This window comes from Telmatherina bonti, assembly GCF_933228915.1.
Source record: "Telmatherina bonti genome assembly, chromosome: 8".
Lineage (NCBI taxonomy): Eukaryota > Metazoa > Chordata > Actinopteri > Atheriniformes > Telmatherinidae > Telmatherina > Telmatherina bonti.
This window is the reverse complement of record NC_136626.1, coordinates 20,858,991-20,883,431: the sequence shown is the minus strand read 5'-3', so window position 1 is coordinate 20,883,431 and position 24,441 is coordinate 20,858,991. Positions and strand designations below refer to the sequence as shown.

At 39.9% G+C, this 24,441-nt stretch overlaps 2 protein-coding genes across 3 annotated transcripts in view; one reads left to right on the top strand and one right to left on the bottom strand.

Annotated features, from left to right (window-relative positions):
* The first annotated feature begins 6,108 nt into the window (after window positions 1-6,108).
* LOC306759038 (Krueppel-like factor 2) lies at window positions 6,109-8,883 on the top strand. The gene is made up of 3 exons (XM_079244522.1): window positions 6,109-6,481; window positions 6,708-7,692; window positions 7,792-8,883. The coding sequence occupies exons 1-3, from the start codon at window positions 6,410-6,412 to the stop codon at window positions 7,965-7,967; spliced, it is 1,233 nt and encodes a 410-aa protein (XP_079100648.1). The 5' UTR covers window positions 6,109-6,409; the 3' UTR covers window positions 7,968-8,883.
* Window positions 8,884-14,214: 5,331 nt separating this feature from the next.
* The window catches only part of LOC306759820 (epidermal growth factor receptor substrate 15-like 1), a 33,016-nt gene continuing 22,789 nt past the window's right edge, over window positions 14,215-24,441 (bottom strand). Inside the window, exons 24-27 of one of the 2 annotated variants that reach the window (XM_079245560.1) lie at window positions 23,152-23,313; window positions 21,272-21,307; window positions 20,498-20,514; window positions 18,514-18,560 (exon numbers count right to left, since the gene is read on the bottom strand). In XM_079245560.1, coding sequence (XP_079101686.1) covers window positions 20,513-20,514; window positions 21,272-21,307; window positions 23,152-23,313 — 200 coding nt within the window. In that variant the 3' untranslated portion in view covers window positions 18,514-18,560; window positions 20,498-20,512. Of the gene's footprint in view, window positions 18,561-20,497; window positions 20,515-21,271; window positions 21,308-23,151; window positions 23,314-24,441 lie in introns of both variants that reach the window. The other variant, XM_079245559.1, reaches the window with a different exon arrangement.

Genomic DNA, 24,441 nt, shown 5'->3' with positions numbered 1-24,441 from the left:
AACTGCTGGCTGTTACTGGAAGGAAATCCAGCTTCTAACCAGATCATTGTGGCTTTAACCACTGGTAATTTTAAAAACACTTAGACAAAATGTAATAAAACTATAATCCATAATGTGGTTATGTTGAAGTAAAAGAAAACTTTGTCTCTCTGGACACCAATCAATCGATTAAATTTGGAAAAATGTACAAACGTGTTGTTCTCTTATTGCTGATTAACTAAACACGGTCTGGTAAAACAGTTTGTAAGTAATTATTAAAATAGCCCTATATAGCCACCAGAGATAAGCAAGTGCTTTAATTGTGGTTCATAACCTTTATGGAAGTATAAGGAAATCACTGAGGTCATGGCTGATGAACCACACTTATTTAGAGCATTTTATTCCTATAAAAGCTCTACTGAGCTCATTAATGTGTTTGAATATCTGTTTTGGTATCATCCAGTTAGTAAATAAATAAATAAAACACACACACACACACACACAGACACACACAAAAAATGTTTTTTTTTTTTCATATTTGGCATTTTATCTTCAGACAAATTGTGTCTGTTTGTAATTTCCGATTTTCCAGGGTTATTATATCATTTTTCAGTCCAAATGTGATGTGAAGTATCAAGAGCAAACTCTGATAGAAAACATCAGCAGCAATGTCCTGGAAAACCACTTCCTGCAGCAGCTCTGATCCACAACCTGGTCTGGATACAGTTTCAGGCAAGACAAGATGAGACAGGGGACAAGACAAAGACACAAAAAGCAAGTACTGATTTCCTGCTCTCAGGAATGAATTAATCTTGCTGATCTGAGTGTGTGTGTGTGTGTGTGTGTGTTTGATCTAACTGTGGGAGTGTTAACAGCTAACAAATGACTTTTCTCTCTGGATCATAACTCAGCCAACAGGATCCACATGGAGCTTGTAAAATCTGCCAGTCAACATGAACACACACACACACACGCACACGCACACACACACACACACACACACACACACACACATGCACACAGACATGTGCCAGGACTGCTTTGGGATTTTTGAGGCTTTAGATATTAAAATAATTTTGCTGGATACTTTACTGACCATTCAGCAAACAAAAGATCTGTAATGTTTGGAAGGTCTGGGACTCATGTGTGTCCACCAACACACATGCACTTAACCTGAATTAATCCCCCCTCTATATGACTCTGCATAGCCACTGAGACACCACAGGCCTTCATCACATCCCACATTAACGTCTTTTGAAGTAGAACTCTTAAAATGGATAACAGTTGCCAAAGTATTATTGATTTCATATTAATGAAAGTTGAAAACATAAAGAATGTGTGTCTCCCTCAGCCAGACATGATAAAAGATTAGGAACTTTGAACATAACCCTTCTCCTATTCTTTCAATGGCTCAGACACCACATTCTCATTTGCTGACAGGGGAAAGAGGACTCAAGTTAATGCTTAGGGAAGTTTTCCTAAACTGACACCTGTGTTTAGGTAACTGAGCTTCATGCCTGAAGTAAAAACAGCAGAGAATGTCTAAGTTCTTGAACCTTACACTGTAATAATGTACAGTCATTCCTGCACACTGTTTCAAGTGAACAAAGCTCATCAAGCACTTTTTGCACAAGGAGAGTAGTCAATGTAAATGATTTCAGCAACACAAGCAGCATTAACAGAACATATCCATAGATATGTGGCTGTCTGTGGGGTCAAGCCCTGAATTCAGTTCAAAATCAGAATGGGGATGGACGCCAAGGAAGGATTCATCCCAAGGTGGACCACTCTCTCCAAAGCTTCCAAAGTAGGCTATGTCAAAGACTTGTGCACTGTGACCATGGGAAAGCTTGTAGGGGCTTGTAAAAATATAGTAGGGCAAGTCTGAGCACCACTTCACTGGTATCGTGGTGGATGTCATCAACAAGAAGTTTAGCAAGCGTCCTCTCAACTACTTCACTGTATTGATGCGTGGATTGCATTAAAGTTTATGTAATATTTAAAGGTACAATGAGTAACTTATTTGGCTTTTTATGCTCTCATTATCCAAACAAAAGAGCTCTTGTAGCTTAAAATGAGTTATTTATAAATACATAGGAGGCAGCGCACCTAACCAAAGACTGCCATATAATGTAGTAAACATTATATCTAAACCAATGGGTCAATGTAAAAGCATTTTTTTATTTTCTACTTTTTTACTTTTATGAGATTGGCTGACTGGTAAGAAATGCTGGTAAAAGAATTGGATGCCTTCATACAGCAGAGTGCAATAAAGCCGATGCCCTGGATCAGATACTCGGCTGCTATTAAGGACCCTGATCGTTAAATAATGAATTATTAATTTATCATTATGTTTTCTTTCTTCAGACTTCATATTCCAACCTAATAAACAATAACAAAAAAAGTCAATCGCAGAATAGTCTGCTTGGCATTAGCAGAGAAGATTTGAAAATAGATATATACTTATATACTGCTTTCCAACAGCATATAAGATTTATTACAAAGAAGCATTGTTACAAAATAGGTTTGCTATTTCTCACAGTAGAAACAGTAATTGACAGAGGACTTCAAAACACTAAATTGTACTGAAACTTCATAAAATAAATTGCAATCTGTGCCACTGTTGCAGTTAAGGGACACATGCTCTTGCTCGTTGTCATTCCCACATAAGTTCAAGAAGTTTGTGAGTAGTAAAAAGGAATGAATATAATTCATGTAAACCTGTTTTGTCACTATGTTTAAACAGAAAACCACTTTAGGCACATTTTTCATGTCATTTACAGTCATTTCAAGTTTTTGGAATATTTGACATTGTTAAAATTCAGCAGATGGTTATAGTATTAGTGACAGTACCATTTCACTGTTTTTCACATTGTCACTAACTTCTTCTTTTTAACACCTCAACCATTTGCTAAAAAGCATTAATTCTCTTTATTCTTGTACAAAAAAATGGAAAAACAGAGAAACATTTTTCTCTGACCCTTATGTCAGTGTCAAAGTTAAAGGGTTAATAACACAACATGACCTTTTCAGTGGACATCACCAGTATCAGTCTGTGCTGATGGTATAAAAATCACTTAAAGAAAAAAAAGAACATTAATAGGTCTGTTTGAATCACAGTAATAGATCATTTTTTATGTTACTAATGTCTCTGCTTCACATCATTCCTGTCTCCCCGTGTTTCTCTCCCACTCTTTGGCTGTTGAAGGTATTTCAGAGCGACATCATAACAAGTGCTGGAGGAGGTCCAGGCCTCTGAATGTCATGAGCTGAACGAGTTCCAGTTCCCCGCCCACCCTCTCTCCCTTTCCTACAGCTTCTCTGTGTCTGTGTCTCTCAGTGCCTGGTCCTCTCTGAACAATCATTCCCATGATTCCCTCGGAGTCGGCATGGCGTGCCGGTAGGAAACTCAGCCAAGTAGGCTTCCTCAGAGAGCAGGAGAGGAAGTGCAGTAATAAGGAATCAGGAAGGGGGTGTTGGTTAAAAATAACCCGCCTATATAAGCTAAGACGAGAGCTCATTCTCCTTCTCCAAGTCTCAGTCTGAGATAGAAAACCAGGGTACTTATGCCAGAAGCTCACTTCTTCTCTGTCCAGCACACACATTCACTCAGAATAGCCCAACTTTCTTATGTTTCAGGGAAGCAGAGAAATAAAAGCAGGCATTTCTGCCATTAACATATGTGTGCTGATTTTCCCCTAAACAATTTATGTGTTTATTTTAATATGATTTTTCAGAAAACATCCTCATCCTGTTTTCTGTACTGCAATACGGCAGCTCATCTTTAGCAGAGACTGAAGGTAGAGAAAAGGCCAGTTTCAGTCAAAGTTGACATGGACCAATAAATACCTTTTAAAAACTTATAGATTTAAGGAAATAAATATCACATCATATTCATTTTGCAGAAGAAGCAGCAGTGAAATTATTATTCCATTGTTTTAGATTCAAGTAAACTTGGCTCCTTTGTTAACAGCGTCACTTGAAAAGACTTGTTTGTTGACTTCCCAAAGAACTTTTACACACTTTATAATCTACATTCATTTTAACTCATAACACATCTTAGGTGGATCTTAGGATAAAAGCTTTTTCCCCCTCACACACACCCATAAACATATCAGAGGTTCAGTGGGACATGTTGGCATTCATGTTGGCATTTGGACTCAAACATGAACACCAGACCAGTGAAATGATGAAACACAACACATTATTGTATCAGTGAGAGTTTGGTGTTTGTCTGTTCAAAATAGGGACAAAAAGACAAGGGTATCAATGTTTATCCAAAATATTTAAAACCCACCAGAAACTGATGGTTTAATGTCATTATGACTTTGGATTTTTCAAAACTGGAAAAAGTCCCGTTGGTATCTACTGAAGGTCTGGAGATTGTTGTGACATGGGAAATGGAGGATTCGGTTCTGCTGAGACGAAGAAGGAAAAACCTGCAGCAAAATCTAAGATCCCTGTATATAAACCCAAATACTTCCTGTCACTGTCCAACTTCTTTGTTTATGATGGTTTTCATCTCTGGATTTTTATGTTTTAGGACTTTTTGTGTGCTGCTTTCTTCTTCTTTAGCTTTTCCTTTCCTTCGCATCTTACAACACAACTCACAACTGAGTGAGAATATCAGCATGCCTTTCTGATATCTCTGAACTGATGAAGGCTCACCACCTTCAGCTAAATCTGTCCAAGACCAAGCTTATCATCTGCCCAGCCAATCAATCCTTAACTCCACAAATAAGTATTAAGTCAGTCACACTTGTGCCTACATCTGCTGCCAAGAATCTTTGGTGTCATGGTGGACAACAAGTTGACCTTCAGGGTCCATGTTACCTTGGTTTCCTGTACTTGCCGATTTGCTCTCTACAACATCAAGATAATCATATTGTACCTGACAGAACACTCAAATCAACTCTTGGTTCAGGCTCTGATCCTCTTGTGCGTTGACTACTGCAATTCTTTACTGGCAGGTTTGCCTGTATGCTCGGTTAAGTCTCTGCAGAGCACTACATGGCAACAACGGGTCTAACTGGACTCGCAGCATTCTGACTAGCACTGATGTCCCCTACTTTTTGTGTTGTTCTCACTCTCAGATGTACGTTGCTTTGGAGAAAAGCATCTGCTAAATGACTGTAAAATAGAATAGAATAGAATAGAATAGAATAGAATAGAATAGAATAGAATAGAATAGAATAGTGACTAAAGTTTTTTTTTATCACCTGTCTGCAAATCTCTTTCCTCCTGCAGACATTAACGCCTGCATAACAGCATAAATAACTGGGGTACAGGTACTTCTCAGTGGTCAGATGATAGAAAAGGGACGTTATGTCAATACTGATGATGGAGCAACTTCAGTCTTTTTGCTCCACTGCTAGAATAAATTAAACATTAAAACAGACATCAGGGCTGAGGATTGAGACATAGGATGACTTGCTGCTGATAAAAGGTATTAATACTTTTCAGTACTTTAAAATTAAACAATAAATGAGAGAAAAATAAAGATTAAACTTTCAATTATGATGAAAGAGAGACGTTATACAACATTATATCTTCTTTTATTTTTTTAGTTTCCTCACAGCTTTTACATCAGTTTTAATGAATGTTTCTCATAATGTGTTTGGGAGTTTAATGAGTAATCAGGCTAGGAGACATTGAGCCCCGTGATATGGAAAGATCAATAGAGAAAGGCTTTAGGGATAGCAGAAGATGTTCATTATATTATACCTCTGCAATATCAGAGCCTGGAAGTTCAGAACGTGCAATCTCCACAGATTGCACGTTCTGACAGTTTTGGTTTTATTTAGAGACGCAGTAAATAAGTGGCACAAACATTTAAAATTTGCGTATTATTTGCGTAAATATGAATCGTGGCGTCTGACACCTGTAGCACCTTTCTTCCTAGAAGTACTTTAGCTTTGCTTATTTTTTTTTTAGTCAACCGCTCGAGTTATTTTTTTAATGTTAGGGGCGGTCTCTGTTCATCTCTTTGCTTCCAGTTGTTGGACAGTTTTCAGAGAGAGGCGGGTTTTTATCCTCCCTGAGAAGTTTAAGTACAGTAGATCTCCGCTGCAGAGCACTCCGCTCAGATCCTCATCGGACTCTCTCAACTCCTTTCTGCCCTGGCTCGTCGGCTGACTGACTCTTTTTATACCGAGGTTAAATTTAGGGGGGTGGTGGATGTGCAGCTGCCCCATCCTGGACGCACATCCTTCCCCAGTCTAGCTGGTCTGATTTATGCTGCTACGTTAACAACGAAAGTTCATTTCAGAAAGAACAGCTGATTATAAGAGCAACAGATTTCGGACAGCATCAGAAGCAAAACGCTCCCCGTGATTTTTCAGAGGCTCTGTGGAATTTGTTCGCTTTTCCCACAATAGCTAACAAAGAAGCCTTTCCAGTAAAAACTTTTTTTTCATGATAACGCGTGGAAATGGCCTCAAGTGGGACCATTTTACCTTCGATTTCCACGTTTTCAAGCCAAAGAGAGAAATGTTGGGAGGATGTAAGTAGTCTACTTCGTACTTTTAACCTTGTTGCTTTCGGTTCGGACAGTGGACCATGAACTTGTTTAGTTGACCCTAGTTTCACATATCTGAATACATAAAGGGATTTGCTACATTTTAATTTTGGCTGTTCTTATGCACTTTAAGATTTCTATCAACCTGTTATATTGTAAGGACTGCCTTTTTTTTTTTTTTTTAATTGCTGACTATTTTCTTATATTCCAGAGGTGGAAATGTACCATGAGTAGCTCACCACACAGAGACAGCAGCAGTCTGGACGACAAAGAGGAAGAGGACCTGGATAAGTTCTTGGATCTTGAGTTTATTCTCGCAAACACCACCGAATGCAACAATGTGCCAACCTCCGAGACGGCAGCTGAGTCATATGGACCTCAGGAGTCTGGGGAAGCCGTGTATCACCAGCAAGAGCTAGAACACAGCGGGGCTGCCCAGCAGTTGTCCAGTTACAGTTCAGTCCCAGACATGAACATCCCTCCACCGCCCTACAACAGCCTGATGGCGGAGCTCCTTCGCTCCGACGTGGATACAACTTTCATCCCTGGCAACAGCTCTTGTATCCAGGGTAGATTCTTGATCAGCTCCACACCTTTCTCTTCTCAGGATTTATTTTCCGAACACTTAAGCATTAAGATTGAGCCCAAATCCATGGACCACTACGGACCTGTCAGCGGTCTGGTGCCTCAGAGTTGCATCAAGCAGGAAGGGAGCGTCTCCTGTATGATGTTCGAGCAGCAGCCGCGGTTGGCCAACTCTCCCCAAGCTGCGACGAGCAGCATGACTCCGCCGCTGAGCCCTGACGACCTGAGGAGCTCTGAGTGCCAACAACCCCAAATGTGCAACTCCACTTCGCTGAATTTCCCGCAGAGTTTTTCCCACCACGTTGCGCCAGGGGTATTTTCTCACCTGCACACTGGAATCCAACTTTCCTTCGGGGCGCACAGCCATCCCCAGTTCCCCGGTGTTTACGGAGAGGATGCGGCTATGAGCGTGCAGCAGCAGCCTGTGGCCGGCCAGCGAGTGCTGCTCACCCCACCGTCCTCCCCACTGGAAAACATGGACACCAAGCCAAAGAGGGGTCGCCGTTCCTGGCCAAGGAAACGGACTGCGACGCACACCTGCACGTTCTCTGGCTGCGGGAAGACGTACACCAAGAGTTCACACCTGAAGGCTCACCTCAGGACGCACACAGGTAGGCAAACACCTGCATGCTCATCATGCTGACAGTCGTTAATTCACCTAATTTGTATTCAAATAATGACGTGAACCGTCTGTGTTCATGTGTTTCTAGGAGAGAAACCATACCACTGCAGCTGGGAAGGCTGTGGCTGGAAGTTTGCGCGTTCTGACGAGCTCACGCGTCACTTCCGGAAGCACACTGGACATCGGCCGTTCCAGTGTCATCTGTGTGAGCGTGCGTTTTCCCGGTCAGACCACCTCGCGCTGCACATGAAGAGGCATATGTGAGAAAGGTGTCTTGGGACAGAAAGCAAGCTACAACCGACAAAGACTGCATCAGTGCGAGGACCGTGTCGAAACCCACCAAACTGATGCAAGTAAGCCGTGAGAATCTGAGCAACAAGTCTGCAGAAATCCTGTTGGAACATGTGGTGTCTTTGCAGCGTAAACTGTGTGATGGGACCACCAGAGAATAAACATATCTATAACGTATTCCTGAAATGAAACTGAATTACTTCTTCATCAAGACAAGAAGCCTTTAAATGGGGCTTAGCTTCACTTTGTTTTATACAGAACACAATAAAGTCAGCATCTTTTTTTTTTTTTAAATAAAGAGAAAACAATAGAAAATGTCACATATGAATAAAAGTAGATCAAATTGAAAAGAAAGGTTATGCAAATTTGACAAAGACAGATGATTTCTGTTCAAGCAATTGTTTATTGTTTTGTTTTTTACAATGATGTAGCTGGTACTACATGTTTATATTGGACAATGTGTACACTCTTTGCTGAAATAAGTCTCAGACACTCCAGAAATTCAAGTATGTGTTTTTACTTGGCCATCAGTGCTTTCAGTGTCACATTATTGCACATCTTACGAGAGCCATATTCTCCAGTGGCTATGATAAAATCAAAGTGTCATTCTCTGGGGATATTTACATGGGCAGACTTTGTGACAATGTTTAGCTGCAAACAGCCATTGGTTCTGTTCTCCTTAAAGACTTGAAATTAAAATGTGTTGTGAGTGAAGTCTCATTGAAGTGCATGTCATCTCAATTTTGATTGACGAGGGGCCACACCGATTTTGGATGAAGAAAAAGCATTTGTCTGTGTCTTGACAAAATGTTCTGCTGTGTAAATACAATGTTTATACTTTGTGAATAGTTTATTTTAATAGACAAATTAAACCAAATGGATAACTGGGTCTCTGAGTCCTGAGTATGATTTTGATAGAGTTGCATAGTTATGAGCTGATGTGAACATACACATAGATATTCCCATTAAAAAGGTCAGTTTTTAACATCATACAGTAAGTATCTGGAAATCTTCTGAGGTATTTACTGTTTATTTATTGAAGAACAATTGATTCTTTCCTATCAGATTCTTTCCTCAGAATAACTTACAATAAGTATGCAGTAATTTCCTGCAGGAAATTGGCCAACAAAAGAGCGTCTAGAAATATATAATGTTTCATAGCAAGCTTGTGTTGGCTTTTTATAAAGGTGGAATCTGATTTGAGTCATATCTAATGATTAGGTTTATTTGTAGGCAGTTATTGTGAGGCAGCGGTGATACATTTGATATGATCATTTTCCTTGGTCAACACATTTACTTATTTGTCCAAAGCCTCTGGGACAATGCAACTACAATGAACACAAACATTATATTGACATGATCAGAAACTGACTTGGCAGGCTGTGTTTGAGCACATCACAAAGCCGACAGGATTAGTATGAAGCAATGAAGATGAAGACAAACAGTCCACAAGGGGTTAAAAGTAAAAAAAAAATGAAGGTCAAGGTTAATTAAGCTCATCAAAGTCTGTTGGATAAATGTCATCAGGTTGCTTTAAGAGAAACTGGCTGTGTCTCAATTCGTTAGTGCACTGGAATGCAGTGCGTAGTGTGCACTACGCACTTTTCTCTGTAGTGCGCACTACGGTGGGTTAGTGCTGTCCCAAATGGAACACTGGACGCAGTGAACTAACCGGTAGTGACGAACTCACATTTGACCACCATTTTTCTGCCACCAAAAGTAAAACAAAGCGCTAAATTACGAGAACGAATTTGCTGCTCTCATGAAACTCCATCGCATTAAAGGTGAAGAAGGATCCTCCTCCGATTGGCTAAACTGGTACGTATATTTATTTACTTGTAACGTGTATGACCCGCCTGCATATGTGCCCAGAGTGCGTACCTGTTGCCAGCCTCGCATCATTATTGGCTTATCGTTTCAGAGACAGTTCGTCCCACTAAATTCTTTTTAGGAAGTTGTAAAAAATAAATGAACAAATCCAGCAAACATAACTTTATGTATCATATCATCATATATTATGGCCTACACTAGAGTGATCTATCTCAGTTGTTAACAATACAAAGCAACATCAGACTCTCATGTGTCTCTGCATGTCTCCCACAGGCTTATTAGTATAATAAAATGCAAATCAAAACACTAATAAAACAGCTTTTAAATATGCAAAGATATTGTCAATGTAAAAATGTCCTTTACATTAAACACATCTGTTTTAATTGGTGTTTACTCTGATGCTGTGCACATTAGGCAACAGGAAACGGATTATAAATGATAATGTAGGGAATGCAATGCTGTAAAGAAGATGCTCAGACACAGGGACGCAGCAAAGTTGTTATTGAAACATTTTATTGAATCCTTTATTGAATCTCCCCCTGCTTGTCGCAGTCCATTTTCCTCTTGACGCTCCTCAGGCAGCCTGTCTGAATCCACCTGCAAGCTCGCTTCAAATGCTGCCTGTCAGAAGTCAGGTGTGTGTGGAGAGGTCTTTCAGGATCCTAAAGACCAGGTGGAGGTCCGTCTTCCTAAAGGCTCTGGAAGGAGGTGAAGTACGTCCACCGTCCTCCACAACATCTGCATGAGCAGCGGTGACCTTCTGGAGACAGATGATGATGATGTCAGGAGGGCAGCTGGTGAACAACCAGCAGGAGAACCAGCAGCATCTCCAGGAACCGTCTGTGAGGCTGATGAGAGGCAGAGGATGGCAATGATGTGTTACTCCCCAGATCATGATTGCATTTATATCTAAACAATAAATAATTTGGCAAATGGGAAACAAATTGTGTGTGTGTCTATATAATGAAGATCTACAATGAACTTCTCTTTACATTTTTCAAATATAATTAAATATTTGTAATGATTAATTTATTACCATACACAAAACACACGAAACATTCAGTAAATATTACATGACACCAACTACAACGTAAACTAAACTAACACACACACACACACACACACATACACACACACATTCAATCGATCTATTTTCAATCAGGGACAGATGAGGTGGAGCCATGTAGAAGAAAGTTACACACTTCACACTTTGCACTCTAATAATCATACCAACTAAATTCACTACTATGTTTATGTTATATCTATATTTTCTCGTTCAGTCTCAGCAGAACCCAACCTCTAAGATTAGCCTGTTTACTCAAGTGAAAAACCAAGTATCATTTTAGCATTTTAGATGAGTGCTGGCAGTTGCAGGTTGCAGAGCATGTGAACTACAAGCTGTGAGACTCAGATGGTTTACATTTATTAGATGTGCAGGTATTTGTGTCAGCTGATGGAGTGTACTGTACTGTGATCTGATCAATCACAAGATACTGTGACAGAAACCAGAACATATTATTTTGAGTTAAAACAAACCACATTAGGCTGGTCAGTCATATTTATCTGAAAGATTCCAATTTATTTATGTGAAATAGGAGTCCTCCTTCTGCAGAGCAAGTTGTGGAGTTCCTCTAGGTTTTGTGCTTGGATCGATACTTTATGGATGAATAGGTAATATTATTATCATCGTGGTATAAAGTTTAGCTGTACTTATCGCATGGTAGAAGCAAGCCTGCAAGCATGAGTAACCATCAGGAGTAATGTCATATGATTAACACATTCAGCAGTAGAGTGTGTCCAGAAACCCTGCAACCCTGTGTATTACAGTTAAATGTGGATTTATTTTAATGTCAATAAAGAACCCAACAAATATTTTGATTACGCACTGTGGCTCTGACCCTGTTGAGACTTGACAGACTTTTAGTATGTCAGTAATATAATGGTGTGATTGTCAGGGTTGAAGGGTTTCTACAAGCACATTGCTGTTGAATGTCATTTTTTGGCACAAAGAGGAGCACTTAGAAACCTCTGGCCTTGGAATATAATCTGCTCATAGAGCTATTGATGCAGCTGATGGCTCCCTGTTCTCCTTCACCGCTGTTTCATGACTTAATTTAATTTACTGAAAAACAAAAACACTCTTATTTTTGTTTGTTTGTCTGTTTGCACATGAACCATGTGACACAAGAGCAATGGCACAGAAACTCCTTCACCATAAATTTATTAACCTCACCAGTAAATCTTTAGCTGACATTCCTGCAGTAAACTGTTCTCCCCAATTCTGATGCAACAAATTGTTTTCACTCTGCCTCAGCAGACTGTTATATGTTCTAATACTTGGACTTACAGTAACAAGAGGAGGAAAAGAGGCTCATCCCATCGAAGCAGCAGCTCTTCTGAGAGAGAACTACCCTTTGTTATATTATTGTACAACCAAAGCCCAAGGAAAACCAGGTCTGTGAAGAAAACTGAGAAATGATGATTAATTTTTATCATAAACTGAGACTGTCCTGATCTTATTGATGCTGTAGTTTATTAGAGTAGTGGGTTTGTTTTTTTAGGATTAAATCCAAAATAAAAATATTTTTCTGTTCCAGATGTTTGAACTTTACCAGCTGTTTGGGAAAAATCCTATCTGTAGATTCCTAGAGTTGCAGGTACCATGCAGCACTTTCTTGGGAAAAGAGGGAATTCTGCTTTTGGTAAAACACTGCCATCTACTGGGATAGCAACGCTCCATGAATCTGGAAACTGCTGCAAGAATCCCATTCATCAGACTTTTTTTTTAATGCTACAATTCCTTCGATAAACCCTCGACTCCTCTTTTCGTGCTCACTTTTCAAATAAAAATAAGTTTTAAAACTTGCCATTTTGTCACATCAAATTCAACTGATCATCACACACATGAGTCACAGATATCTATCAAGTGACAGTAGGAGATTGATCTCCAACCATTGAACACAGGAAATATAATAAGTAGAGTCAAAACAGGATGAAATCATAACAAGTTTACTGGTTTACATGGGCACCTATTGTTTCAGAAACAAACATGGAAAAAAAACCAAACTAATCAACTTCCAGCAGTCCTAATGAAGATAAGATGTGTCGTAATGCATTTAAAGTGTAGACCAGTAAATGAGTAGAAGATAACACTTTGGAATCAATATATTTTATCTGAACTATGCTGTGCTGAGTTTGATGCTTTCCTCCTGTAAGTATCTGATTTCTGTACATTTTCCAGCTTCCTCCAACTACATGCACTTTAGTTAAGTGAGTGAGAGTTTTGTTTGTGTCAGTTTTAGTCCTGTGATGGACTGCTGACCTGTCCAGGTGTATCTGCCTTTCATCGGTCTTCAGCTATGCAAGGTTCTGCCACATTAAGGATCCAAACAACATGATCCGGATAAATAAACTGGTTAAATATAGTTAAATGTGAGGGTTCATATTATTTTTATTCAATTCAGTCTTTTTTTACAGACAAGTTTCCTACAGTATACTTGTTTCTAATAAATCAATATGTCAACAAAATGAATAAATTGACTGGAGCTGCAGCTGTCAAATATAATCTTGGCTTTCACAAAGAAAAATGCACATCAGTTGTTCTTTTGCCTTTCTAAAGGGCCTAAATCCTAAAGGGCCATTTACTGCAAAAGAAAACCCATTGATTACTCAAGGAGTAAATGCTTTTCTTTTAATGAAAGGTAACAACATATTTTCTCAGAAGCCCAAACGATGGATTGATGAGGATCTTTGCAGGAAGAAAATTCACCTGGACAATTAGCCTTAAAGAAATAAATATAGTTAAGAAAAAGATTTGAGGTTGTAACATTTCTGGCATCTCCCTTCTTTTTGCCTGTGCTATCTGACCATCAGCACCTCACCTGTTCATGTGACAGTTCTGCACACAAACCTTCCTTTTCGGATAACCTGATCTTTATTATTTTGTGTTTTTTTATGTCCCCTTTTCTTTATCTTCCATTATTGCCAGATCCGTGTTTGCTGGTAGTGTTTGCTTCATCCTGCCAGCAGACTATGTTTGAAAATAAAAGCTGGTTTGTTGCATCACAGAGCTGTAATGAATATAAACAGTTAATGTTTTAGTAATTGCCTATAAAAATTGAAAGTATGGCACCAAACTGATGGGATTATATATTTGACATTGAAGAACAATTAAACCGGGAGGAACATGAGCTGTGTTTAAGTTGTATGACGTTGTCAAAATAAAACAACAACAGTTTTTCAAGAGCTCAGATTTTTTACTTGGCAGTCAGATTATTTACAAAGAGCTCACCAGTAGCAGGGTTGATGACATCATCAGGAACAGCAGCATTTCTTTTTCCCTAACAGCATCACAACCCACCATGACCACCCCTCCCTTACAGTACTCAGCAAAGAGCAATGTGACAAAGTAAAAGTAAAATTTTGAACCTTTAAAAAAAAAAAAAAAACCAGGTCCAACTCAATACCTTCTTAACACTAACCATATGGTTTATCCTAACTAACTCAACAGTATAATTTTGCTGGAAGCTAATAGGAGTAAACTTCAAAAACAGAGATGTTGGTGAGTGTTCAGTTATGACAAAAATAACAACAAACTTCCAGTCTAAATAAAAAACCAAACAAACAAAATACAGCTTTAACATGTCACAGTGTATGTTTGTCTCCTCTATGAGGGGGATGCTGCTGCCTGATCTTCATTTAAACAAGATATCTCTGATTGTTAAACTCAGCCTGTCTCATGCTGCATTTCTTCTGCATGTGCAAATCTCTGATAGTAAAACAGCAATAAATGTTAACAGACATATACACATTTCTAAAAAAAAAAAATTTTTTAAGTTTTTCCTGCTTGTTTCTTCCGTTTCGCTCATTGAACCCGGTAACACAGCTCTAGAACCAGAAAGAGGATGATGATGATGATGATGATGACGATGGAGGTGCTGTGTAGGAGGGCCCAGCAGGTTTTGTGCCAGTTTACACCATGAAGTACCAAAGTTAGACTCAAAATCAGTATTTTCAGAGTAGATTTCTGACTTTAAATGAAGCCTGCAGGAGAGTAGTTGGAACAATCTTCACCACACAGATAAATATCAGGCAGCAGCTCAGCCTTCAAGATGAATTATTTTTTCATAGTAAAACAGCAGTGAGCATGAAGAGAGGATTACATTACGGCAAACCAACTCTCCATTACTATTAACTACAAATGGTTCTCTATAATCTGACTTTTTCCCCATCAGGTCTCACTGATCATGGTACAAACACTACCAACAGAACTCAACTCAGACTAGAAGCTTCTGGATGAGGACAGATCAGATTATGTTGCTACAGGGAAGAGAGGGAATAAATTCACCTAACTTAAAGATAACCAAGACTAAAACAAGTTCTGTTAGAAAAGCCTAATTTTAAAACATGAGTGTGTAAGTTCAAAGGTTTTATATAAAAATGAAATATTCTCCATCTAAACACATTAAGCCGTAAATATATTTTTCATTCATCATTAATTCATAAATATTTCTCTTTCAGCTGTCGTTTTTTAAATAATACTGAGCATCAGAAAGCAAAAGAGAGCTTAATGAACTTGCAGGTAGTCGAACCAACTGAAAGACAGGAACAGAGAAACACATAAATAAACATTTTCTACATATTAAACTATCAACATCAGACTGGTCTGAAGTCATACACAGAAAAGTAAACAAAACTATTGCACAGTGGAGAATTGAACACGTCAAACAGAATGAAAGATGGTACCAGTGTAGAACAGTAGACAGATGTTAGACCATCCATTGTTTCTCTCTCTGGTACTCTGGTGTTGTACCAACAGCTGGAATCAGATGCCCACAGAACACCGAACACATCTCTTTGATCATATGGCTCAGTATTTGTCCTGGAAGCTCCACAGATCACCTCAACTAGTTCCAAATGAAACCCAGTTAGAGTGAGGACAGCGTTGTTCTAAACTGAGACCAACCAGACTCCAACTTCCAACACAGAAACACTCACTCAAGGTGCTGCAGAAACCTTCAGATTGTTATGACGTTGTTAGAAATGGAAACTAAACCTGCGGCCACACTGATTCTGATAGAGCAGCAGCAGTTTCATCTGTATAGAAATGTTCTAGGTTCAACATTCAGGTCAGGATGGGACATGTCGGAAAACAAATGATATGGGACATAAAAGCGATCATGTAAATACAAAAAAAAATTAAATAAATAAAAAAGCAAAACAAAAAAGACGCCACATCACTTCATTTCTGGCATCAAGCTAGCTTATCAGCTGTCTGTCATCTTATTATAAACCCAACTTCTGTATCAATACTAACTACTACAGAACCAAGCTGCTGGATGAAAACGGGCACCGTTCACATTTCTTTTTGTTGAACATTTGTGGTCTGACATGAAGACTTTTAGCTGCTTAAACATGTCTAATTCCTCATAAATATGAACATATCTCATGTTCATATTTCAGTTATCCTGCCTCTTTCATTATTCAATCGAGGGACACCTTAGGTCACCTTAACCAGTCACTTTTTATCATCAACTCCAGCATTAAAGAAACAGAGTTAGTTTCTTTCCTCTGAGTTAAACATATCGTATCATTAAATCCAGTCACACTGGGGTTTATCTTTATCTCTGCAGTCTGATCTTAGGGCTTCCAGACACTGATGACATTCGATACATGGAGATCAGATCAAATCACTGTGTATATCTACAGGTGCTTACTTAGATGTCAGTTCAGTGAATTTCAGTTTCAGAATTCATCCCGTAATAAAAGATAGTGATGATTGTTTACTTTAAAGACCTGAAACTATGCAAGTTCTATCAGACGATGCCCAACACTGCAAAGCCAGTTTAGAGTTATACATAGAACAACTACAGCAGACAATGTTCAGAAAACGAACCGGACCCTTTGTTTTAGTTGAAGAAAAACTGCCTTCAGTCTGTCTCCTCTAACTTCAAGTAAATCAATTAAATATATTAAAAAAAGATAAGTGGTCATGATGAAACATCTAACTATGACACATGAAATCTGTTGGTCAAAAACCTTGAGAAAGCAGGACGCTGCAGCTGGAGACTGAAACTCAGCTACTACAGAAACCACCCGACAAAACAAAAACTACTTATCCAGCTTACAAAAATGTGTTACAATCCTCACTTAAAAAATAGAAAAAAAGGTTTAATATGCACGAAAGTGTTCCCTCATCTGCCTTTCTTCTGTTTGCTGCAAGATCCACCTCAGCACAATTCATACTCGCTACTGCCTGCTTACATCACAGGAGGCCAACGGAGCTTGAATGAGATGTTAGTTAAACCAAGAGTCACTGAGGATGAGGAGGTCTCTGTTTTAACTAGCTTCTCCAGATTCACAACATCCACAGAAAGCCTCTGGACTCTACTTCTGTAACCCTAAACAGTTTTCATGAAAACACATGATTACACATCCATCTATTCACACATTAGGGTTGGTTTTCACAGTGTGTCAGTACCACTGAGAACAATGACGGTTTTACCAGGTTAACTGATTATCTAATTGTGGTCTTCCTGGATTGTCTCGGCCAGTCTGTCACATGGTGGTTTTCTCTGGTAGAGAAGGGCAATGAGGAGCTTTTCATCATGAGATTTCAACAGGTCAAGTGCTGGAATCACAAAGCTCAAAGTCCTCCACACATCTCTTCCATTCATGCCGTCCTCTTTCTGACAGATCATTTCAGTCAGAGCTGCTTCTGCTCGTCTCTTGGTTACTGTGGTGACAGTTTCCTCTGAAAAGGTCTGTCAAATCATGTCGATTGCAGGGGTTTTGCTTCATGTGGCATCACACACACACACACACACCCCTTATTCACAACAAGAGAAAAAACATCATGTGGACACTGAGCCTGAGAGCAGAAACATAAGGGAGAAAGCCTCAAGAGCCACACGTGGTGTGGCATTTCATTGTATATCCTATCAGGAGCCACTTGAACACATCCAGGACCTGCAGGCCTTTCGAACTTCAGTTTTTGTTGGATTTTCTTCAGCATTGGACAACAATCCGAGTATATGATGGCATGTGGACACTTGGTGGGCCTCCATAGTCTGGACTCCAAGCGAGGCTTTCTGGTCTCATGGTGAATCAGGTTGATAAGAACATGGGAAACATTGTCAGGGCTGTTCTTCCAGTAGAGCTCAGTGCCCCAACAAATCCAGTTGTGAGACTGCAGACCTTTAGTCTTCCACAGCCTTCCAGGACAAACACTGCTGGACCACATCAGTGTGCATCTGTTACCGTGTTACAGTGAGATAAAAACATATGTGTATCCAGTTGTACGGCAAGTCATTTTGTATTCGGCTGAAGGATCAAATACTGAGGCGGAACCTACAACTGCCAGCACTCAGCTTACACTGCTGAGGTAATTAGTCTTTCTATGCTCCTCTTCCCACCTTCTATACTTTATTATGTCCATGTCCATCTCCATCTCTATGTCAGAGGTTTTACAGTGATAAGTTTACCATAATGTACAGTTTCTGAGTGTGTGTGTACAGTTAGGAGTAAACTAAATGATGAGCCTCATGTCAGTCACAGCTGTGGGCATGCTGGCGTGTTGTTGCTTTCAGGTCACGCATTTGACATCTCTGCCTTGCTGAGTGCGATAGCCAGCTCTAGGTCTTCCTGTTCCTGCTGTCGGAGCCTCTTCAGCCGCTCACGCTCGGCTCGCTCACTCTCCCGCTTGGCCCACTCCAGCTGCTGAGCCTCATTCCCAAACTGTAAAAAGACACAAGCGAGAGAAGATTACAATCCCAGCGATATATACAGATTCAATGGGTCTGTTGGTTTCCTAATGAATTGGATTCATATTAAAACAACAGCAATGAATTATACTGATGTGGATTATAACTGATTTGAACTGGTTTTTAACCACATTGAACTTAATCTTTAAAGTGCCTTGAGTATATATATATATTTTTTTTATCATGAGTTGGTATCACATCTATAAAGCTGACCTAAACTGAGTCATTATCCGATCTGGTGGAGCAGTGATTCTTTTTTTTCTCCCCATTATAACATTTATAAAGATCAGCTTCAATTTCATGTCATGCAAGACCACATAAGTTTCTCAAGAGACACTTAAGCACATGACATCTATAAACAATGTCGGAATGTCATAGCCTGCAAACAGAGTTTGCTGTTTCTGCTCAGTTAACATTTTAAACAAACCATTTTCTTTGTCAATGTGTTTCCAGTAAAGAACTTTGATGGAAGGCAATTCACAAATAAAATGCTTCCTCTTCTGTGTTTTGTTTTACATATTATTGATCACCCCACCACCTCGGGCCCCACCTCCCATGGGCTCACCATATGCGGGAGGAACCGTTGGGGTCGGGTGCAATGTGAGCTGAGCAGCAGCAAGAGACGGGACCCTGGCAGTCTGATCCTCAGTTGCAGAAACTGGCTCTAGGGACGTGGAATGCCACCTCTCCGGTGGGGAAGGAGCCTGAGCTTGTGCACAAGGTTGAGCGATTCCAACTAGATATCCACCAAGCAGGTGTGGACATTCTCATCAGCCCCCGGCTTGGTGCCTGTCTATTGGGGTTTACCCCGGTGGATGAAAGGGTAGTTTCCCTCCGCCTTCTGGCGAGGGGACGGGTTCTGACTGTTGTCTGTGCTTGACCTCAACTCGGGATGTAGTGGGTCGGTGGAAGGAATACTTCGAAGACCTCCTCAATCCTACCAACATGTCTTCCGATGAGGAAGCAGAGCTGGGGGACTCAGGGGTGGACTCTCCTATCTCTGGAGCTAAAGTTGCTGAGGTGGTTAAAAAGCTCCTTGGCGGCAAGGCCCCGGGGGTGGACGAGATCCGCCCGGAGTTCCTTAAGGCTCTGGATGCTGTGGGGCTGTCTTGGCTGACACACCTCTGCAGCATCGCGTGGACATCGGGGGCAGTACCGCTGGACTGGAAGACTGGGGTAGTGGTTCCCCTTTTTAAGGAGGAGGATCGGAGGGTGTGTTCCAATTACAGATGAATCACACTCCTCAGCCTCCCTGGTAAGGTGTATTCAGAGGTCCAGAAGAGGAGGGTCCGTTGGATAGTCGAATCTCGGATTGAGGAGGAGCAGTGTGGTTTTCGTCCTGGTCGTGGAACAGTGGACCAGCTCTATACCCTCTTTGGGGTCCTGGAGGGGGCATGGGAGTTTGCCCAACCAGTCTACATGTGCTTTTTGGACCTGGAGAAGGCGTTCAACCGTGTACCCTGGGGACTCCTGTGGAGGGTACTCCGGGAGTATAGGGTACTGGACCCCCTTGTACGAGCTGTCTGGTCCCTGTATGACAGGTGTCAGAGTTTGGTCCGCATTGCTAGCAGGATTCGTTTCCAGTGAGGGTTGGACTCCGCCAAGGCTGCTCTTTAATCACTGATTCTGTTCATAACTTATATATAACTTATTACCTCAATTTCTCCTGTTGTTTGAAAGTTGGTCTTGTGATTGAGCCATGATTCATATTGAATACATATCAGCAAAGAGGTTGGACTCAGACTGTATCTGTATTGTTCCACACTGTGCAGCCTTGACGTTTGTTTCCTTCACTTTGTTAAAGTTGATCTTAGCACAAAATCTATTGTATAGTTAACATAGATTGGCAACGGCAAAACAATGAAAAAAAGAGGCTTTATTTAGTGTTGATTTTTTTGTTGAATCTCTTACCTTGGCTTTATCAGGTCCTGCCAGAGGGGGATGGATTACAAAACAGAGAAGTTACAGCAGAAATTACCCAACTCAGTGGATCTAGGCTAGTTTACAGCACACCACACAGATGCAAAGAGGGAAACATGCAGAGTTTCTCCCCAGTCCTCTAAATACTGTCTTTAACTTTTAATAGCTTTACATTTCGAGCATTGTACTTGCTTCATCTTGCTGGTGTGAGACTAAACCTAAGAGATGCTGGCAGCTGCTGAGGCCAAGGCAGGCTGCTTGTGAGAATTATGAACAGAGGACTGGCAGAGAATCCCTTTAAGTAAACATGAGCCACACTCAAAACTTAATATGAGACAAACAATGTCTGACAACAACACATGACATGCAGATGAACAATTATTTTGGTGACACTGGTGGATTCAGGTGTGCACAAATAAGGATTTCTACAACATCTGCTTAGTTCAGGTTCTACGACTCACTGCATTTTCCTGCTTGGTGACCAATAACTGGGTCCATACTGCAGGACTGATAGATGAAATGCTGGATGCTGAAGATATTTAAATGGAGTTGTAGGGGAACAAGAAGCAGGATATAATAATAAACTTGATTTAAGAGTTATTGTGGTGATGATTTCAACCAATATAGACAAAAAACATTCAACATAAGTTAAATGTGATATTTTCATACAGATAATTTGCTCCAATTTGCTTTAGTCAAAATGATGTTACTATAATATCTGTATGTGTTGTTGTCTGAAATCAGATGGGGAAGCAGAGTGCTTACAGGAGCTGCTGTCAGCAAGTTGGAGGAAGAATGGTTCTGGAGAATGGTGAGAAAAAGCCCAAATATAGTAACATCATAACACAAAGACATGCATGACAGAACAAAGAGTAGAAATAAACATGAACACACACACACACACACACACAAGAAGGTCCTACAGGGCCAACAGACTCAGTTGACAGTTGAGAGGTGATACTGCTGTTTTTAATGAGACTGTGTCAGGAAACATGTTAACACTAAGTTAACTGAATAATGTTGGGTTAGAAGGCTCGTTCTAAATTAATGTAAACATGGGAATGGAGGGGGGCTAGACGTTTGCATGTGTGCTGACTTTATGTTTTCTATCACTAGCAGATATTAGGTCTCACTTCTATGTTGTGAGACATAGAAGTCTCACACTTCTGTAGCTTTTCTGATACTGTGGTCTAAAAAAGTGAACCATGGCAGGGTTCCCACTCACTGCTATACACCTACACTGGTGTATGTCAGGAATTCACTTGCAGTAGTTCAAAATTATCACTTTTAAGCACCTTCTGAATCATATAAACTTTTAAAGCATTTTAAAAACCTTTAGTAAGTTTGGTTCACCATCTTATATAAAATAGTTCTATGAACAGTGAGAGATTCCCAATAGAGAATAGTGCAGCATGAACAACCGGCCAACAGATGTCTCATGGTTTCTAGTGTTTGACACCAAGAAATGAGCATTGTTGAGGCAACAGAAGGAAATGATACCGAGCAGCAGTAGAATGTTTTCAATAATAAAAATATATAACTTGATAAACATCTAGATTGAGTTTTGTTGAGAAGTAATATAGCTCTAACCAGACAGAAACAAAAGAAGGTGTATGTTTGCCCTGCATCACTGCTGTACCTCTTACTTCATCTCCCTCACATCTCCAGCAGAAAACCTCCTGCTGGGACATGCTGTTGTGGAAAAATACAAGATTAAACTGTCTGAGTTTTCTTCTAAATGTTTCCATGGTTCATGTAGTAAAACAGCTTTACAAACATTTGATTATATTCAGCAAATGTGTTCTGATGTTATAAATTCTAATTCACAAGAGTTTCACAGTCTGTACCAGAACCAAACCAGTCAGTGGTCTGATGGACCACTCATTTATCCTGCTAGTTATTTTCACTGCAGAAACACCCTGATTCCCGCTCCCTCAACAGAAACCTGCTGATTGAGCATTCCTCCATAAGCAACACATTGCCCTCAGACAGGATGCTACACACAGATCAAATGGTGGCTTGACTGAATTGATTTTAAGTAACAACTCCAGATTTCATCCCAAACAAGAAGCAGCTGCTCCTCCAGTAGCTGAACTGGACAGTCAGTTGTTTTAGTCTGCATCACAGAGTAGCTTATAGCTAAAGCACCAACACAAGCAGCAGCAGCTGCAGCTCAGGCTTCTCCACACATTACTGATGAAAATAAAATGTTTCTAAAGCCCTGAAACAGAGCAAAAAGAAACCACCATGGGAGCTTCTACAAGAACTGTGATTACATAAGTACATTTCAAAACGATATAATCATTGCTCCGTGTTTAGTGCTGACCACACCTCCAAAGCTGTATTCATTCATAACTTCTCATCTCAATACAGAGCTCAGTTGCATCTCATGCTTCATCTGCAATTTTTGTTGCAATGAACTAAATTGTTGTATCTGTACCAGTATTTGTGTGTGTGTGAGTGTGTATGTGTGTGTGTGTGTGTGTGTGTGTGTGTGTGTGTGTGTGTGTGTGTGTGTGTGTGTGTGTGTGTGTGTGTGTGTGTGTGTGTGTGTGTGTGACTGGGTGCACACTGGCAGTATCACCAATCTCAACTTACAGAGCTGATGTCTGTAAAACCCGAGGTAGAGTCTTTAGGTGCTTTACTTGATGCTGAGGAGGGAGCGAAGGGGTCTTTGCCACTGAACGGATCTCCTGGGCCCTTTTTACTTTGAAATGGGTCGATGAGGTCAGCGCTGAACGGCTGGAAGGGGTCACATGGTTTGGAGGAATCTGCAACACCAGTCAGGCTAACTGGTGTTGTTTTACCTGAGGACACAAAACACACAGGTTGCATGGAATGGACTGCAAGTATTTATGTTATTGCAAAATAATAGATAATGTTTTGAAAAGCCATCAAAACTTTCTTTTTTGTTCACACTAGATTTGATAATGAAGGAGTATTGATAATATTGACTGATGTCTTATAACTTGTATGAGACACCTATTGATTTGTGAATGAATATAAATGAATAGCAATTGTATTATATGTCCTGTTTCTGTCTGCATGTGGGTGCCAATGGTGTAAAAATTTTATATAAATAATTAAACTTGTAATGTAATGTCGAAGAGACCACAGGAAGAATAGAAGCTCATGTTTCAGTCGCTAATGAGGATCATGAAAATTAGACTTATTATTTTTGACTTGTTGTTTGTGACTTTTTCTGCCCAGTAAATTCAGACTAATCTAAACATGCACAAAAAGCTGTAACACAGCTTTATTGATCAGATCTACCTTCATATCTCAATTCTCACCTTACATCAATAACACCAGTATCACTAATTTAATCAAAATACTACAACTCCCATTTCCATCACTTTATCTGAACACTGACTTACCTGCATTCACTTCAGATACTTATCATCTTACAAATAAATGCAGATTGTTCAAATCAACTCAAATATCTAATTATAACCTGTGGAAATGCATACCCCTAAAAACAGGAAACACTGACAAACAGCTGGTAACAGAAGACAGAACGCCCACAGAGCCAAAACCAGAAGAGATAACCCAGAAACCAAAAAGTGTTCAACACTTCACTGTGCCCCCAACACCAAACAGTGGCATACCAAATTTTCCACAATGTTTTTTTTTCTATTTACAAAGTATTCACACTCAGTTAAGTAGCATTTAGCAGAATATTTCACCAACAACCTTGTCATTTAACTTGTAACCAATACTGGAAATGAGTTAAAAAAAAAAATAAAATAAAAAAAATAAATTGGAACAGTCAGAGGTGAAGTGTTTATTCACTTTTTATTTTATAAACAACCATTACTGAGTGAACATATTCACACCAGTTTGGATCTGCATGATATTATTTCCAGCTAGCATTTTTTTCTAATCACTAAATCCTGAGAAATAACTACTGGCTCCCATCTTACAATTATTAAGAT

What these genes read in the sequence shown, in the direction of transcription:
- LOC306759038 (XM_079244522.1), top strand. Translation starts at nt 6,410, where the DNA reads ATGGCCTCAAGTGGGACCATTTTACCTTCGATTTCCACGTTTTCAAGC. An exon ending in GAGAGAAATGTTGGGAGGAT is followed by an intron (nt 6,482 to 6,707) that starts GTAAGTAGTCTA and finishes CTTATATTCCAG; the next exon opens with AGGTGGAAATGTACCATGAG. An exon ending in TCACCTCAGGACGCACACAG is followed by an intron (nt 7,693 to 7,791) that starts GTAGGCAAACAC and finishes ATGTGTTTCTAG; the next exon opens with GAGAGAAACCATACCACTGC.